General features: G+C 35.0%; 4 protein-coding genes across 4 annotated transcripts in view; 3 read left to right on the top strand and 1 right to left on the bottom strand.

Moving 5' to 3' along the window:
• Positions 1-1,260, top strand: part of LOC142346067 (uncharacterized) — a 96,588-nt gene extending 95,328 nt beyond the window's left edge. The window contains exon 10 of the mRNA XM_075398602.1: positions 1,162-1,260. The gene's annotated coding sequence lies outside the window, so the exon portion shown is untranslated. The remainder of the gene's footprint in view (positions 1-1,161) is intronic.
• LOC142350648 (uncharacterized) overlaps positions 1-19,912 on the top strand; it is a 626,363-nt gene that overhangs the window by 422,864 nt on the left and 183,587 nt on the right. The gene's annotated exons all lie outside the window — the stretch shown is intronic.
• LOC142341676 (splicing factor 3B subunit 2-like) overlaps positions 1-19,912 on the bottom strand; it is a 542,910-nt gene that overhangs the window by 369,476 nt on the left and 153,522 nt on the right. The window lies entirely within an intron of this gene.
• LOC142345983 (tenascin-R-like) overlaps positions 367-19,912 on the top strand; it is a 20,229-nt gene continuing 683 nt past the window's right edge. Inside the window, exons 1-7 of the mRNA XM_075398490.1 lie at positions 367-397; positions 1,162-1,260; positions 3,693-4,022; positions 4,304-4,459; positions 8,633-8,800; positions 13,769-13,913; positions 19,685-19,812. Coding sequence (XP_075254605.1) covers positions 367-397; positions 1,162-1,260; positions 3,693-4,022; positions 4,304-4,459; positions 8,633-8,800; positions 13,769-13,913; positions 19,685-19,812 — 1,057 coding nt within the window. The remainder of the gene's footprint in view (positions 398-1,161; positions 1,261-3,692; positions 4,023-4,303; positions 4,460-8,632; positions 8,801-13,768; positions 13,914-19,684; positions 19,813-19,912) is intronic.

Here is a 19,912-nt window from a genome sequence, read left to right as displayed (position 1 = left end):
GATCATTAATGAATTCGCGGAACTTCCAGCAACACAACTTTGCTTGCTCCCAATAGTTATCTTTTAAGGTTTGGATGTAACTTTTTATTAATAAATGGATACTGTAGTTGCCGCTATTGTTGCTATGCTGAAATTTATGATTTTTTCTATGCTTTCTACCTGTTTTAACTTAAATCAGGATCACCAGTTTATTTTTTACAAAGTGACTTCTATTATTTGCCAGATAACTATTTTTGCTGTTTTTGTTCACATCTGCTCACAAAAGGTATTAAATTTAGAATATTATTACTGGTAATTGGGTAAACTTTTGAGGTTTTTTTTCTAAATTTTTAAACGGAGTTACCTTTACAGCTAATTAATTATTACATGAAGTTTCTTGACCAGATTATACCTGAAGGTAACATTTTTTGCTGCTCAATAATTCTTTCCTTGGTTTAGATATGATGAGCCTCTTTGTTTTGTATATATATGAACAATTTATCTCAATCGTTTTTTTTTAATGTTTCAAACCTATCGTTAAAAAAACTTCCTTTTTAAAATATTTTGGTCACAATTTATTACTGTGTCGTAGACTGGTCTTTCCAAAACCTACACTAAACTTATTAGAGAACGTTGAAAATCCTTTAATTTTTCGACTGACAAATAGATTGTTCAGCAAGAACAACGTTTCCTAATACTATTTCTTGCTACTCTTTGTTAATACTGTTTTCTGATTGGCTAAATGCTTCATAATGCACTCAACAAACTGCCCATTTTTTGAAATAGGAAATGAACATTAACTTTATTATGCTCAGAAATAGCATTCAACCGAAATGGAAAAATTATGTTTTTTTTTCTAGGGAAAAATGATAACACGTTTGGTTGTGATAGATGGCACCTAAACATGACCATTCGCAGAACTTACCCCCACATATCATTGAATTCATGAATACATACAAGATTACCGTTCGTCCGAAAAGCTCTAAATCCAGAATTGAATTATATTGATGTATATATGATTTATGAGAAAAATTATATTTTATTTTAATTTGGTGCAAGTTTTGTTTCACCTTTAAGGTCATATACTGAGTTTACTTGTTTAAAAAACATACATATGAACGTACAACTGCTCGATAATTGTCAAACTCAGGCAGGTAGTTGTGAAAGACTTTGGTGTTTTAGATACTGAACTGAGTGGCTTGACGGATGGTGAAACTGTCGATATTCAACTAGTGACGTATCGTGGTATCTCAGACCACAGAACAATTTTTATAGGTCAAAGTAAGTAATTCACTACATTGAGATGATATTCCACACCTAGCACAAAGTCCGTTTCAGTACTGAGCAAGGCTGGTGGCAAATATTGCATCAGTACTGTTGGTCATGACACACAATTTACATATCAGTCTGGTGCAATTATTCACCAAGACTTGACAAGTCTTAATCCATGTGCTAGCCAGGGTTTTCAAATCGTCTCATAGAGTTGGGAAAACAAGCCGGGAAAAGCTAGCCAAAAAAAGTATTTTCCTGTCAGTGATATCTTTTCGCAGTTGTAGTTCCCAAGATGTTCCCAAATGGAGTTTGGCTTAAATGACCAGACAATCAAAAACTTACACTAGTCTGATCGTTGATATAATAAAATCTGGAAATGGCTGAATATCGTCTACTGGATAAGGTTCTGATCATTATTAATGTAAATTGGGATCATTTTCAAATCTCTAAAGCTATTTTAGACGCTCTGTTTAAATCACTAGCCTCCATGAATTTACCAAAATAGTCCCTTTTACACTAATTTTTTTCAGTTTTACGTAGTGATCAACTAAAGGCTAGGTAACTAACGACGGGAATATGGTATATCTGTCATGCATCAATGTTGACAATGAAGACAAAAGCAAAGCCGTATTTTAGAACCACATTTTCATAGTGTAAACTGCGTTGATTGTTTAAGGGGCCACGGAAAGACGCTCAGCGAAGCCCTTTGTCCTCAAATATTTGCCATTTTTGGACGACAAAAAATTGCTTGGTCAAATTAAATTTATGTTAAGGGAATTAAAACCAAAATTCCCGGGAGACCTCTCGGATTTGACTCCCCTGTGAGATATCTGGAATTGGGGCCAAATTATACAATTGATAGAAAGACAAAAGTTGTGATTTGATAGAGGAACGCAGAAAGAAAAGTTTTTAAATCAAAAATAGTTAATGTTAAATAAATCATATAAATGATCTACAAAAAATCCTTCAATATGTTTTTGCTCCTAATGTTTTTGCAAAAAATTGAATATTTTTGTAAATAAATATGTAGAAGTAAATTGTGTCCATTTTCTCCAATTTCTCCTCCAATTTTTTTTATTCGGATTAATCCAACCACAGGTTGAAAAAACATTTTTCAAGATACAGTGATTGTTATATATATATATATATATATATATATATATATATATATATATATATATATATATATATATATATATATATATATATATCAAAACTGCCTCCTTGTATCAAAATTTATTTCGTCAAACACTATGTTTCTTGAAAACAAAAATTATTTTGAAGATCTCCAAAAACACAAAGTTTTATTTATTTATAGCTGCTCAAGGATACACTTTTTTGTCAATTTAAATCAAATTCAATGAATACTTGATTACAAATAATTCAATTTGATTAATCTTGAGCAATTTTGTAAACAAAGCGAATATGTTTTTCTTAAATTTACACCTTAAATTGCTTATTCCTAATTAATTGCTCGCAAATTAAAGTTCTATGGTCTTTTTTATGAAATATTTCGCCTTAACCATTTTTCTTTTGAATCTTTCAACATTTTGTTCTCAAAAACAGGATACACAAGTTAAGCCCAGGTGTCAGTAAGAGGCTTAGCAGCTCTATTAGAGCCTTACACTTTAATGGTCTCTAAGTTTTTAAGTATGCAATTCACCAAAGCTGTTTTGAAGAGACGATTTCAAACGTGAAAGGCGTTTCTCGTTTCTTAATCTTTGAATTTCGACCGATCAGCCCCCCCCCTCAGTCAACCCAACACTTCTCCACATGGCGATTTGGACGCCCACTTCGGGCTACCCTCTCCCTTCGTCCACCCCCTCCCCTGTGACCCCAACTCCCCTCATCTCTTAATGCTAGCATCCCTAAGCGCCAGCTGGCCATCACCAAAGCCCACCGTTTGCTGGTCGGTTGAGAGCGATTCGCCCAACGTTAGTCGGTTATGTTTAGAGAATAGAAGAGCTTAGTACGTCTGTTTTGCTTGTTTCGCGCCTAATGCTAACGTTAACCTGTTAACGTAGAGCATTAACCTGTTGATGAGAAACTGGTTCCAGCAGAAACAGTAGTTTTTTGACAATTTCAGTTTAGTGAAATTTAAAATTTTAAAATTCTCTTCGAGGTGTAACTAATGGCAAACAATCAACATTTAAAGGGCGCAGCTTCATATTTTGATACGTCTATAAGCAATTTGTGCAGTTCATTTAGGGTGGTTCTCGCTAGAAATGTCAAATTTTGTCTCATTTTTTTCCAGCGAATTTTAATTTGCTCGTGGTTATGCAACTTCACTTGAGAGAAATTTCTTTGTCAAATTGTGCAGTACGTGGACTCATTTTTGATTGTTGTTGATTGTTTCTTGTATCAACATTTTAAAATGATCGACATTTTTCAACAAAACGGTAAAATTTTGGAAGAACCATACCTTTGTGTTGTTTTTACAGATGCTGAGGAAAGACTTAGCGCAGTTCTGATTACTCCTGGTCAAAACTCGGTTCAAGTTTTCTGGACTGCTCTTCCCTCCGTTGTTGCTGCGAATGTCTCTGCAATAAGAGTTGAGCTAACACTGAAACCTCAGCCAGTTCATAATCGGTTCTTCTCGACCAATGAGGTGATGACACAAACATTGGAGTTAACAGATACTGGAACATTTGCTGATTCTGTTACGATCGGTGATTTGGTCAGGGGAGTCGAGTATGAAGTAGCCGTAAAAGTAATTGGACAGGGAGGGGACGAAATGACCTCGTTGACTACAAATTTAAACTTTAACACAGGTGAGTGTGGGTAACTTTTGAAACTCGAATTTGTTGGTGTCACAGTTACGGCGAGAAATATTTTGTATGGGTCGGACATAAATGCCAGAATATCAGACAAATGCAAGAAACTCCAACGCAGAATAATTTTTACAAGATAACAGAGAAACTTGATTTAAACTGAGAACCTTAACAGGACTCCGGAAATATCTTTACAAAATTTAATTGTAAATGAACCGGCTCGGCTTGTGGCCAAACGACGAAATAATCTTGTTATAAATTAGTTTCTATTGTTTTTGCAGATCCCCCTCGGCTTTTCATTGATGAAAATGTGTTGAGGCTTGGGTACGACAGAAATTCCGGGCTAAAGTTGCAAGGGATTTTGACCAAGTTTACACTTGCCCAGCAAATGCGAGTAAAAGCAACACTTCTTCAGGAAAAGACGTCCCTAGATGAAGGTGAGATTATTTTTAATTATTGTATACACTAACAGCAGTTGATGAAAAATGTTTTAAAGTCATTACGCATTGATTTGTAACATTTCTCATTTTGAATCGCAGTTTTGATACGACTTTGATACGGAAAGGTTCATGATTATTAAATTCATAATATGGCCAATCAAATTACGATAGATATATGCCTGCAACGGGTAAAAACTGACCAAGTGAATATAATAAGTGTGACCAAATTGTAAACAGTTTGCTGGTAAAGAGTCTTTGTTTAGAACAACCCCGCAGAGGTGTAACTAGTAGTCTCGTTCAATTTCGATAGAGCGTGTAACTAAATTCCGTTTCACTCAGTTAAAACGTGGCATTTGAGGGATTTTTACGGAGGTGGGTTGCAATCGTACGTTAAGCTGTACCCTGGTCTAGGCCTGGAATTTATGAAAAAACCTAATAATTCGAGGGGGGGGGGGGGGGGGGGGTATATTGAAATAAATTACAAGGTCGCGGCGAACCCTGGTTAAAGTCGAGGCTAATTATTTTCATGATTTATATACGACAAGGGAAATTGCATTTGAAGGCAAATTCTAACTGCCGTCTGAATAATTGTCTTCGTTTCCACAAGATTTTTCCGCTTGGGTCAAAGAAGCCGATTTCAATTTATGAATGCTTCTGTCATCTTATTCACATACTGATGCTCTTAACTGCACATTGCCGCTTTACCATTTACATTTTATTCTAATGTGCATTAGTAAAATTTACCAAAGTTTTTTTGTTCCGACCCCCATGTGAGAGGAGGAACTATGTACTCATATGAGTTTTTTTTGTTCAGGCAATTTTTGCCGATCGATATATTCATCGTAGAGAGTTGAGACTGGTATCATTAGAAAGCTCGTCCAGCGTAGAATATGGAATAAAAAAAGATTCTTCTGATTTTCGTATTTTACGGGGAGTTAACGAGGTATAAACTTTTGAGAAAAGTAGAGTGAATTCCGCTGTTTTTTATTCACATTTTCCGTAATTTTTGACCAAATTTTCGTTAGCTTTGCTAACTTGATAAAAAATCTTCCAAAAACAATGTTATTGGTTTTATGGTATGGATAGAGGAGGCTCGCCAACTTGTTTTAATCAAGCTTTATGTTTAATATTTCTGCTAAATTTTTAGAATTTGATACTTTTTTTGATACCTCAAAAAAGGCTCCAAATAAGCTTTAGTTTTTACTTCGTTTAATTTTGCAGAAAGTAGACGCCTAACATCTGCTGCCACAATCTATGAAAACTCCCTACAAAAATAACTGTACATCTGCTTCCTGAAGAAGTTTTCAAGAATTGAATTTTTTGCCGGTTTTTTTAAGAAATAAAAATAAGAATTATACAAATTGCATTGATTTGTTTTGGTTTATTGAATTATTTCATTTAATAAATGGTCTATTTTGCAAAAATATGGACTAATTACTTGTTTTTGTCGGACGTTGAGAAAAATCAGGGCTAGGGGTCAACTCATCATGGATTCTTACAATTAAAAACTATTCGGATTATATTAGGGCGCGGTGTTTTTCAAAAACTTTTTCGCAGTCTTTTTTTTATGTTGATTACTGACATGAATTATATAAAATCGCGGCCCAATCAATGACTATCGATCCTATTTACAACAAAATAAGGCCATATGAATCCTATTTATGGCTTGAAAATGTATTTTCGTAAACATTAAATGACTTGCTTTTGATTGGGATTCAATTGTAAAACTTTTTGCAGCCACATTATTACGTTTTTATTTATTACAGGTTCAAATGAATTCTTAAACAGCTGCAGATGAGCCTATAGAATGCCTTCAGTTATTATCTAACGCCTCTTAAGACTTTGAATGTATTTTTTTTGAGAATGTTAGTGAAGTTTTGAAATTTGTCAACTTTTAATTTTATTTCTGTCAATATGTAGCTTAGTCTCAGCTTATGCAAGGCAAAAGTTATTCCAAATGGAGAAAAATTTACTCTTTAAATTGTTTTTATTTTTAAGTAATGTTTTTTTGGCTTTCTTACTAAGAAATTTGATGAAAGTTTTGTGAATTTTGGCACGTTTTCTTGTATTTGAGGTAGTTATTTATTCTCTTTGCAATGAATCCTATTAATTATAGCTCCAATTGGCATTTTAAAAGGTTTGCAAAAAAAGTTTTTCAGATGACTTCTGTGAATAGTTGATAGTTCTTCACAGCAGTTTAGCGACTGTGAAGCCGTTCTCTCAAATTTTCCTGGATTTGTGTCTATGCCTGTAATTGTTGTCCTTTTTGTTTTCATACAACATATTCATGTCAATCAGTAGCCCTAATTGCTTCTAATGACGTTTAAATGAATCTATTTATTAATTTTGGATTAGAGCTAAAAATTTTTAATGACTTTTTTCTAGAAAATCGATTTGTTGTTCCCAGTTTTTGCATATTTTCTGGCATCTGGGACTGTTATTTGTTCTTTTTTCAATTTATCACAATAGAGATAGTTCCAACTGACACTAAAGAAATGTGCAAAAGAACCTGTTCAGAGACTTCAGTTAATGGCTTACAGTATTATCGGCTGCGGATCCGCGCTCTCACAAAATTTAACAGAAATATTTTTGTTTTTGCCTCCGAATGCCGTTTTTTTTGTTGTTATTCGGTATTTTTCTGACATTAAAGGCCTTGAACGCTTCCACAAATTTTTAGCTGAATCTGTTTCCTGATTTCAAATTATAGCTAACGGTTTTAAAGACTTTCAATTATTTTCTTTTAAGAAAACATTTTTGTTATTCCTATTTTTTGTTACCTTTGTCGTCAACAAGTAACTAAGTCTTATTTAAGACAGAACTCATCATTTTTTGTTGCTCTAAACCTCATTGTTGCTGTTGATTATGTTTTGGCAGATGTCAATAGAGCTTAGAAATATGTTTTCATAAGAATTTTGTGAGTTTTTGGTGCTGGTCAGTATTTGTGGTTCATTTTGTTGTCTTTTTCACGAAGACGCTTTACCTAGAAGAGCCAGTTAAAATCAAAAGGGGCTAAAGCCAGGCATTTAATCATATTCGTCAGTCTAAAGTTTTTAATGGCTTTGTAATTTATTTTAGATATAATGGGGTTTCAATAAATTGTTTACGACATTTCTAGTTTATCCGAATTTGCTGTTTTTTGTCGTCCTGTGATTTGGCTCCAATAATAACAATTACAACAAGATTCCTGAGCAACTGCAAATTGAATTGTTTCTTTGCTTAAAGTTCAAAACTTTTGAAGATATTTCTTTTAAAAAAATTAACTAAATTTTGAGCTTTGTGACTTTTATATTATTTCTTTCAGTTTTGCAGCTTAGTCTCTTTAAGGATAGGTTGTGCATTCTCTTTTCAGTAGATCAAGATACAACTTTATTATAGTTTTATTTTAAACTAATGGTTTTATTGGGTTTGGTAATACGCATTTTTATTTGAAAAATTTGTGATTTTTGGATATTCACTCATTCTGAGTTTTCTCTTTCCTTTCCACATTATCACACTAATGGATTGGCCCAATTGGCGCTCTTAGTTTTGCAGTCGTCGATCATATTACCGATAACGACACGTCTCAATTCCTTCACGCAGATATTAGCCTTCCTATTGAGTCGATGTGATACGAAGTGGTTTTGTTTCAATCAATACGAAATTGGTTGTTTAAAAAAAAAGAGAATTGTCCTTTTGAACTTTTTCCTTTTTGCTCTTTATTGTCGGCCTGTCACCGAGTCGCATTTTTGAGAAGACTTATATGTTAACCATTGGACATCTAATGATGTACAGGTTTATTTGTTTAGATCGGGTTTTATCGGATTCGTTCTTCATTTTGTTATTTTCTGTTTTTAAAATATAATCGAGTTTTGGACGTAATTAATATTTGCTAGTATTTGTTTTTGGGTGTATCTCGTCCAGTACTCTCATTGATGGGAAGTCTCATCGGCTCTCTAATCCAGCTTCAATTGTTTGCTGATTGTTATGAGAGTTTTTGAACCTTTTCTTTCTCTTACTCATTTGGTAGACTAATAAATCAAAACGAGGATGGGCGGGGTCGGAACATCATGTGCAAACGCACATTACTGAGCCTCCTTGTTTAAATATATTGTTCTTTTTGCGAAAATGACCTTTCTGTTTTGTATCCTTACTTGCTGCCTTAGTGGATGAGACTTGTTTGTTTCATTATAGAGAGCATCTGTTCAATTGAGGAGTGTCTGAATAATGATGAGAGCAGGGAGTTTGAATTCACCTTCTTCCAATCAGAGACTGTTAAGCCAGGAACCCAATTCTCTGTTCAAATTGCTGCTACAAGTGGACCATTTCAATCTGCTCAAATGTCAATTGACCATTTTGAGAGTGAGATAAAGTATTTCCCAGGTTGAGGTGCCATCCGGAAGTGACCCATGATCAGACCGTGCCAGACGAAAGTTACCTCTGATCAGACCCTCCCAGACCAAAGCATCCTCTGATCAGACTAAAGTGCGCTCAAAACACCGTGTGCGCTGTAAGTGCGCTCGAAACTGTCTCTGATCAGACCTTCCCAGACGGAAAGGACCTCTGATCAGACCATAATCAGACCATTGTCCAGAAGATTGTGCGACCATGGCCCAGTTCAAACCCAGACCATTGTCCAGACGATTGTGCGCTCAAAATCACTTCTGATCAGACTATTGTGCGCTCAAAAGTTACTCTTGATCAGACTAATGTGCGCTCGAAATCACCTCACCGCACGAATTTTGTTATAATATATTCACTTCATACAAGCTGATATTTGCATTATTATATTCATCTAAAGAAAAGACCATTCTAAAATTATTATTGCTAAAGAAAAGATAACCCAGCTGCTGAGTAAAAAGTTATTTAGTATACATTAGTGCATATTTCCAACTCAATGGATAAATTTAGACAGTTTTCCATATAAAACATCGTATTTTACAGTTAAACAAAGTTTCCTTGTAAGGGGACTGACATCAATCAGTTGGACCCCTTTGGTTGTGATCAAAAACATCAGACTCTAGATCTGTCTGCGATCATAATGCTGCTTTTTGTTGCCTCTTGACAAGCCGACATCTCTCTGTAAAAAAAAACAAAAAATTAAAAAAAAAATCCGCTCGAAATGGTCTCTGATCAGACTAATGTGCGCTTGAATCCGCCTCTGATCAGACCATTCCCATCCTCAAGTGACTTCTGATCATACCAACCCCAGACCAAAGTGGCCTCTGATCATACCATCCCCAGACCGAAGTGACCTCTGATCATACCATCCCCCAGACCGAAGTGACCTCTGATCATACCATCCCCAGACCGAAGTGACCTCTGGTCATTCCATCCCCAGACCGAAGTGACCTCTGATCATACTATTGTGCGCTGGAACCAAATCCCAGACCCTGTAATTTTGGTCTGGGAACACACCATGTGCGTTGGACTTGGTCTGATCAGAGGTCACTTCCGGATGGCACCTCAACCTGGGTTAAAATTAGGAACAATGAATTTTGAAAAAAATGGGCATTGACTGAAAACTGCAGTAGTTGCTTGCAAGGGGCATTTTTTTACATTTAACGAGCGAAATCATTATTGACCGAGTTTCGTCGCTTGTTTGGTCTACTATTGCAATTGCCCATGACCCGAGAAAATTTTTACAAAAATGTCATTACATAGACTTCTGAGATCAGCAGAATGGCTGATTGAGCGATGATTTTTTATTTTGATGGCTAAATTTTGTGATAAAAATTTTATCATCAAAAATCTACTCAGCTAAAAGATAATTTAATAATCAATAGTAATAATTTAATGGTCGCGGTGATTTAAATAAAAACAGACTGCATTTGCAGAAAAGTTCTTTTAATAATAGAATGCTCGAATTTCAAATACGGATGGAACTTTTCTATGGAACATTTTTTATGAGCAATGGATTCTCCAGCCGGAAACTCGCTTAGCACTTCTATAAAAGAATCGCTTGAACTAATTGTTCCGACCCACTTAAGTGAGGGAGGAACTATATACTCAAACGGGTTTTTTTTTGTTCAGACAATTTTCGCCGGTCGATATATTCACCGTAGAGGGTTGTGAGTGGTATCATTAGAAAGCCTGTCCAGCGTGAAATGTAGAATTAAAAAGATTTTTTTTTATTTTCGTTTTTTTAAAGAGAGTTACAATGGTTTAAAAAATTGAGAATGGTAACCGAAATCCGTTGTTCTGTTCACATTTTCACTATTTTTGACAAAAATGTTCGTCAATTTTGCCAAAATTTTTGAAAATTGTTAAAAAAATGTCACTGAGTTCTTTAAAAAATATAACTAAGAAGTTTCCAGATTTTTGTTTTTTTCCACACAGTTATCGAGGTTTAAAATTTTGTGAACGTTTGACTGATCTTCGTTGTTTCTTTTCACATTTTCCAAATATTTGTAAAAAATGGTAAAGGTAGTGTTGTTCGGTTTACCTCTAAAAACATGGGTGTTTTTCAACCGTTTGGTTCAATTTGTCGGCAAAAATGGTGCTAAATTTAACAAATTTCATCCTTTTTTCCATCAAAAATGGCTGGAAATAGGCATTTGTAGTCCAATTTGTTTAAATTTACAGCATTAAAACACCTAAAAACTGCCGAAGCAGTTTTCGGTGACCTGAAAACATGCTAGTTTTAATTATGGATCCTTTGAGAGTGTACTTGAATTAAACGTTTGCCGGTTATATGCTAATTTAACTCTTTAATTAAGCAAAGTGCATCATTTACGTTTGATATGTTTACTTTTTTCATCAATTAATCAATATCCATAAAATTTGGAACAATAAAATGTTTGCAATAGACGAATGGCAATAGCCAATCTAGTTTCGGTCTAATCGTTGTTTCATTAGTTCCAAACGAACTGATTGTAATCGGTCGATTTTTTTAAAGATGTTTGCAGTTCCCCATTTTTTCCGTTGATTACGGAGAAAAAATAATTAATACCAAAACAAACAAATGACAAGTCCAACTGATTTCCTTTCTAGAGGGTTTCAGGTAACCCTATTTCGCTTTTTAGTCGAAAGCTTATGGTCGTTATGACTTTTGAAATCCAAGTTTTTAAAACGAACTTTGATTTGTTTAGATTTGCGACTTTCTTCTCTTTTCTTGGACAACTTCTAGCTCAACATCAGCAAAATCAGGTCTCATGGTTTCCTATTTGAATAAAAATTTAATACTTGCTGGGATTTTACGTTATAAGTAATCGTTTTTCTGCTTTGATACTACAAGTTTTTGTGAAAATTTACAATTTTTGGACATCTTCCCATCATTCAGGTTCTTTTTAAGCTCTTGTCACATTATTGACAGCTCAGGGGTCACATTCTGGGCGTTTAAGAGGCGAAAAACGGTGAACTTATTGGTTTTTCCTTGAACAGTTTAGTGTTTTAACTGCTTCGACTCTGTGTTCTAGAATAATTTAACAGATTTTTTTTTTTGGTTTTCGGTCGCTATTTGTCAATCTTTTTGTAGTCATTTCTCAAAATCTAGATAATTGCAGGTGCTAGCGTCTTTCTATGGATGCGCAAAGGAACCTGCTTGTTGATGATAGTTGATTGCTAAAGTTTTTCATGACTTTGAAATCAAATATTTCAAAAAAAGTAAACATGTTTTTTTTTAAATTCAAGTTTTGCTGTTTTTTTTAGCAAACTTGTTACCGACTCTCTAAAAACACGGCTGTTAATAAAAATTATTGATGATAAAGAAAGGCAAAATTCATTTTGTGGCATTTTTTGGTGCATCGCTTATTGTATTAACGGCCCCGATAACTGTTTTTTTTAGCGAAAGAATATGTTGTTTTTTTGAGTTTCGTTTATGTTTGTAGTTCTTTGTGTAGTCGAATGAGAATTACTGCATAAATACAGGTCTCAGCGGTTTTCTCTGGAAGAACTCATTGCAGATTCATTTGATAGCTAAAATTTCTCATGAAATTGTTATCAAATGTTTTAGAAGAATTAAAAAGAGGTATTTTTTAAATTTGAAATTGGCTTTTTTAACTACGTTTTCTAGTCTCCCTAAATACAACTTACACCTTTTATTATTGGTGTTTAAAAACCACAGTTGATTAAATCTAAGTTTTAAAGTGCAGTGCTTATTATTTTACACCTTTAATACAAGTGTTTTATGCAAAATATTTAAATAGTTTTTGATTTTTGTCTATTTATCCTAGACATGCTTTGTCTATTTATCCTAGATATGCTTTTAATCCGAATATGTCATACATCTTTTTCTAGATGTATGACATATTCGGATTAAAATCAGCTCCCAACGCGTTTTTAAGAAATAAACAATCTTCCTCGGAGATTTCGCTGCTATCTAATTCTTGGGTGCCCTGAAAATTAACAGTTTTCGAAAAACTAGAGATGAATGTATTTTCAAACATCTCACTTTTTCCTGTTTTTAAAATTTGATACCCAGTCTCAATATTCATTGGTCACATATCTCAATATTGGGATCTAAAAAAGACGCAGTTGACTATATATTTTGTAACTGATTATATTATGGTTTTAACCGCTTCCACGCTGTTTTATTGCAAAATTTGACTGAAAGCAGTTTTTCGTCTGACCTTTTCGTTTATATTTGTAGACGTGCGGCATATTCTGGAAACTGACAGGTCTCAATGTCTTTTTTTAGTAACAGTGAAAAAAATCGGTTTAAGTTTTTTATTTGGTATCCAATGGGTTTCATTTAATTATTTGTTTTCGAGCAGACAAACGTTTTTTTTGTAACTTCGTTCTTTTTTTTCTTTTTGGTCTGCTTGTTACCGATTGTCGCCAAAAACTGGTCCCATGTTTTTCCTAGCAAAAACCAAGCGAGTTTGTTTATAATAGGTTTTATTTGAAACTTTAGCTTTTGCTTTTTTTCGACTTTGTCATTATTTAGTTTTTATCTAAAAAAAATTGAGTTTTGCTTATAAATGCTTGTTGTTGCTATTCGATTTGTTTGTTTGTCTTGTCTCGTATTCCTAGTAATGAGAATTCTCATTGGCTCACTAACACGGCATTATTTATTTTAATAAGTGATTTGAGTTGGAATCAATTTTTTTTATTCATACACCAATGATTGTTGATCTGTATATGCAAATTTTTGAAAGTTTTCTATCTCTTCCTCATTTGGTCGACAATCAAGTCAAACTTGTGGATATGCGGGGTCGGAACCTTAAGTGCGAACGGAGATTACTGAGCCTCCTTGTTAATGTTAATATTCATTCGAAATTCTCAAAATTTATCTCAAAAAGCTTTCGGTCGTGATTCAAATTTGTTAAAGCTGAACGCAGCTAAAACGAGCAGGGAGAAATGTGCATCCAATTTTCTTTTTGTTACCAGAACCGCTACCGGTGTCAGATGTAAGAGTGACATACTTTGATACAAACACTGTGAAACTGCTATGGAACCCACCTTCTAAGGGATACTTCCGGGCATTCAAGATACATGTGACTGATGAAACAGGCAGCAGTGATACTCATCTACGGTAGGAGCTCGCCTCTGGTTTCGAAAATAAAATCAACAACTGTGACAAGAAACACCGTAATTAATCACAGCTTTAAATAGGCATCAGATGAGACGTTTCCAAAATAGGATTTTCAAATTAGGATATTAAAAGGATGAAAAATGAGAGACTGAAGATTTGACAAAAATCACTCAATTTAGATTTTAGTAAAAAAGGATGATGAAAAATTAAAGTCTCCCCAATTTTAACCGTTTTTGATTGGAATTAATTGAAATTTTATATATTTCAGCCGCACAAATGAGGTATTTTTCGTATTTTCCAATACAAGGTTATAATAAAAATTTTGGCATTATTTTTATATTAGTGTTCATATTAATTTGTGTTGAGGGGTCCTAGAAGGTGCAAAAACGGTGAAAGTACAAGAGCTTGATTCAAACCACCATCTCTCAGTTGCAAGCCTAGTGTGGTGGTAACCATCAGACCAACTCCTCTGAAGTTCTTGATCTTTGTGTCTCTTATAGCGTCCTTGACTGTTCTCTCTTGTTCCTCGCGGCTTGATGTATCAAGTAAAAGTTGAAAAAGTAAAGCTTCCTCTCATGCTACACGTTACATTCTGAACTTTATTAGGCATCTTAGAACAGGAGCTAGCGCCCAGATCTCACAATTCGAAAGGCTTTGTTTGGTGGTTCACTCATGTTTACAGCCCCGTTTATTTACCCTTCGAATTAATTAAAACAGCCAGTGCACCTATTCCATGATCAAACTGAATAAAAAAATAACTAACAGAATATATAATACCTGTGAACTTTAACGGTAAAACCTAATCAACTATACTTCAACCAGAATATTATGAATACAGTTCTATCTAAAATACACTTAACAACTACTCGGAGTACCGACTGGTGTTTCTTAAACACAAAAAAACACGAAAAAACCTGCAAAACAATGCAATTCCGGTACATTTATCTATCCGCTATGACCGTCCAAAAATAGCCGCAAACTATCAGAGCGATAAATCTTTCACTAGCTAGCAGTAAAGATTTTTAAACACGCTGGAGTTAGACCACGATCAGAGCCTACCACTCCAATTTACAGACATAAAACACACGTTCATTTTCAGCAACTATTCCGTTCAATTGCTCCGTCAAAACTTCCGCAACGACGTTTATTGACAAACAACAGAGACCCATGCTCAATAATACCGGCAAGTAGTCCCAAACAACCAAAAATTAGTTCTTTCATGTTTAGTTTTTTCTGCGCTGCGCTTATAATTTAAGCCGCTTTTTTACTGAACCAAGCAATTGAATTGTTTGCTCAAACAAAACAGCCGCCCTAATGGCAAAAGGATTTCAACCCTCTTGACTGCTATTGGCTGGCATAGTTCTCTCCAATTAAGTTAAGGCCGTGATAAAAGGGCGTGTTGAATGCCAAAACAACCTTAATAAATACCAGTAAAAGTGGCCGCCCATTCGACCTACTTGCAAAATATGGATTTATTGTGCGTTCCGGGTTTCTTTTTTACATATATTATTTCCTGTGGCAATGTTAGTGTGTCCGCAAACCTGATACAGGCTAACGGCCTAGTCACGTTGGGTATTCGTAATTGTCAAAATAACTAAATAATGGCCAAAACTTGTTATATGCTTAACTCTAAGCGCATAGGGTCTTCTGTTTATAATAGATGGTTTTGGAGGGTACGGGTCCCATTCAGCTTATTCATAATTTAACATAGAGCCTCCACAATCTGTGATAGGTGATTTTAAGAAAACTTAAATTGACCGGCTTCGCAATTACTCCAAAGTTATCATTTTCCCCTCAAAAGTGTTAGCGGCTTTCCAAACACTGAAGCTGTTACGGCCAGTCTTGTGTTCAAAGTTCTTAGAGGTCCATTAGCGTGTTGGTGAGTTTCACTTGCTGCAGAGATATCAGCTTCGCAAAATTGGGGGAGGTAGGGGGTGGACATATTTTTCATCCCAAATTAAAATTCATCCTGAAAAGACAAAAATGGAGAATGCTATTGAGTTCTGACTTGTTTAAGTTTTATTGGACGCGAGGAAGTATAATAAAAAACAACATAAAAAAACTCTGCAATGTCTTCCAAACTTTTTGACCACCGTAGAGAAAGGCAATTGCCAGAAAAGATTTACCTCTACACCATCGGAGAAGGGGAAGTTTTTAGAAATGAGAAACAAGTTCTTCACGACGAGGACGAATAACGCATCCTAGTTAAGAAGCATCGGAACGGTGATCACCCTGTCAGAGGATGACACTTATCCATTCTTGCAATCTTTCAAAAAGTTAGCATGTTTCTTTCAGATAAGGAAAATTTTTATAAAAGCCTCCTGTTTTTCAATATTTCTTTCAGCATCAATTCGGGCGGTGTTAACCAATTCCGCGTTAACACAACTCATAAAGATCATCAAGAGTGAGACTGTGTACGTTCAGCATTATCCCTCCTTTATCTGATCTTCCCGATGGCGTCCGCTGAACTAATTCCAACGATAATGTTGAAAATATTTTTGCCTACGGATCTGAATATGACTGCTCGGGCGTTATCAAGAAACGTCTAAACTGTTTGCTCTGGGAGGCTGAGGGTCAGTGGTAACTTTACGCGGCAACACGAATAGGTCCCTCTGCTAACGCAATTTACCTAGCATTTGCCATGACCCCTGATGTTGACCTGGTTTGACGGGTCGAGCAGGCCCCTCAAAAAACATTTAATTAAAATCAACTATATACAAGAACGATGATGAGCGGTATCATTTAAGAGGAGGATGGTAGTGATAAGGATATTTTAATTTTATAAATACATTCTATAGTGTTGGTTCACCGCACTTTCCTCCTCCTCCAACAACCTCCGCACCCTTCCAAATTTCTCGTCTGATTCTGTTCGTTTTTCTAGCTAACCGTTTTCGGTTCGAAATCGCCGTTTTTCCCACGGGCGATTTGGATCACTCACTGAAAATATCTCACATTACACTTCATCATTCATATTGGTCTCCTCTTTTTGTTCCTGCTCTTTCCTTTTTCTGCTCTTTCAATCTTCAGTTGCATAGACGGGCTGGCGACTTATTGGTTATACCCAATTCAGCCTTTTCCATCTCTTTGAATATTATATAACGTCGTTTTGTCTACTATATCTCAATAATGGGTATTGGCATTTGTTATATAGCAGTTTTTTCTGTCTGCAAATTTACTAGTTCTGTTGGTTCATCAACAACTAAATGTACGTCCGCCTCAGTTTCTTTAGTTCAGTTTTACACTATCAAAACATTATCTTATGCTCATTTGGTCCTCTATGTCCTCTATCATCTGGTATTATTTTAAAAAAAAAACAGATTGCAAGTGAGTACTGGTCACAAAATGTTGGCTGGGAATTTGTAAACAAAAAAACAATATTTAATATTCACTGGAACTTCTCATTTTCAATTTTGGGGGAGAATTTTCGACCATATTTTTGATTGACAAAAAAGGGGCAATCGTAATTCTTAAGCAAAAGAGATCAAAGAGGAAAACGAGAAAATTAATGTTTGTCGGAACTTTAGCAAAATTTAATTTATGCCTTTCATACATCACCAGTGAATTCAAATTTAAAGTTAGTGTTGAGAGCTTGCTCCTTTTAAATGTAAGTTCTCGTTGATTTTTTAATATATCTCGGCGTCAATTTTTCGGTGTTTTCTTTTAGACGGGAACAACTTCATCCCATCTATTTTGCTTCTAGAAAAGTGCTCTTCGCTCTTCCTCCATCCTACCTTAAACCGCTAGTTCGGAAATTTAACCTGATAGGTTTTGTAGATAACTCAGGTGTGAAGATTTTCGTTGAAAATTGCAAAGCTTGGCGAATAGTGCGGAGCAAGGCGAAAAATAGTTATTTATTTATTACTTATTACATGTTCGCAAAAACGTCTTTTTGAATTTGGAAATTGATAAGTTTGATTAATAAAAAACGGAAGTAATAGAAAAAATGGCCATTATCTGGACAATAGGGTTTTTCTCTGCACTTTGTATCCAGCTCCAAAAACGCTCTCAACGCTCTGGCAGAAAAAATCCAATGTGGTATAAAAAGTTTTTGGAAATGAATACATTGCTGAAAGAAGTAATACTTTCCAGAGAAGCACATACACGTGCTGTTTGAGCCAAAAAGGTCAAGTACTTTTTCAAATTCAGATAGAACTTCATTTTCTCATTACGAGAAATATGACACCATTGCGTTACTGAACCTCTGCTTGATCAAAGAATTGGTCAAGTAGCAGATTTGAAACGCAGAAGAGTAATTTAGAAATTCTAGATTTAATTCAAGATCTAATTTCACAGTGCATGTTATTGCTCATACCTAAGAAGCTATTATGAAAGAAAGGAACTTAGGAAATTAATTTTTTTTGTTTAATTTTTTTTCAAATAAAGGAATTTCTTTTGTTCTTTTACTTATCATGTGCTTTTGCCAATTTCTGATGGCTTTGAGCAGTATTTTGGTTTTATTCTGAAAGATCAAAATAATTATCTGTGTCAATTTTTCACTTGCTTATCTCTTTTTCTGGTTTCTGTATGCCGAACGCAAAACCCCATTTTTGGTCTAAACAAAGATGTTCTCTATACATTTTACCAGGGAATTGCAGAAATATGCGGTGAGGTTGGCATTTTTGCTATTTTTCAAACCCCCTCTAAATTGTGTGAAGTTATTTGCAATTAAGTTTTAGTTCTTGAAATAACTAGCTTTTGGATACTGCCTGGAGTTAGAAAATGCCACTTTTTGTGTTTTCCTGGAAAAACAGGATGAAGTCTTAAATCTTTTGCAACTAAAAACGTGTTTTCAATCTGTCTGAAGTTCAATCTGTCTCCCCTAAACAAAAGTCTCAAAAATCAGATTTCACCCAAAACTCACTGACGTCACTATGAATAACTGTTTGATCTATTGTTGGTAAACTTGCAGACATGGAGTACAGATGTGCAGCTTAAAAATCTTAGCATAATAGTTATACAGCCTTTATAGTTGATAGCACCTGCATAAATCAGGACCACGAAAAATTATTGAAAATTAGTAAATAAGTAAATTTCACATTACAGTTTTTTTTCCAAGTGTGTCGGTTCGTTCTGATCTTAGATCTATTATGAAAATCCTTCATAGCAAAACTACGGTTGGGATAGGAGTTTGAAATACGTGCGCTGAGTCTACCAAGTGGGAGGTCCAATTGATAAAGACAATGTGAAGACAATGTCAATATCAGAGAATTTTATTTTTTTTCTCCAATTACCCCCAATTCCTTTGTTATCAACAAAAGATTATCCTGGAAATTCTCCAAATACGTTGAATTGACTAGAAAAGCTTTCAAGCACTCCATATTCTTAACTTTTCTCTTTCTCCGAATCTTAATACTTGACATGTCTTTCTTTCATCCTTAAAGTTTTTGTAATATCTCTCTGTCACTTTCTTAGCCAGAGAGATCTTCAAGGTCTCATCATGATTTGTCAAGTGTTATCATGTACCGATCAGGATATTTCAAATTTAATTTCACTGTGTAATTACACTCCTCGTTTGAAGAAACTTACATACAATAACATGGACAGTATATAGTAAATTAAGGTCTATAAACGATCCCTTTTCACAGAGAACGTTCTTTATCCATGAAACCCATATCTGGTGATGATTATTGTTTGAAGGTGGTGAACAAGGGCGTGGCATGACGCCTCCCCTGACTAAATGTCCTTTAGTTCCTTTACCAGAGTAGAAGAAGTAGATGGACTTTCAGCTTCAGGAGTGATGTGGCGTTGAAATAATTTTATTGTTGTCACAGGGACGTGGAACCAGTTTTCACAGCGGCTGGTTTGACACCTGGGATGCAATACCACTTTTCCATTATCACAAGCGCAGACGATGAAGGGGCAGTCGAATCGTCCCCAGTGGCCATCACTCAAGATACAGGTAGACTTGTATGCGCCCACTTAAGTATAGGAATAATCTTTTACAAACTTACCCGGTGGTGGGGGGCAGTTCGCGATCTTTAACAGAGCTAATTAACAGC

Source organism: Convolutriloba macropyga, chromosome 1 (assembly GCF_964194025.1).
Source record: "Convolutriloba macropyga chromosome 1, txConMacr16.3, whole genome shotgun sequence".
NCBI classification, from domain to species: Eukaryota; Metazoa; Xenacoelomorpha; order Acoela; family Convolutidae; genus Convolutriloba; species Convolutriloba macropyga.
This window is presented reverse-complemented; position numbering and strand designations above follow the sequence as displayed.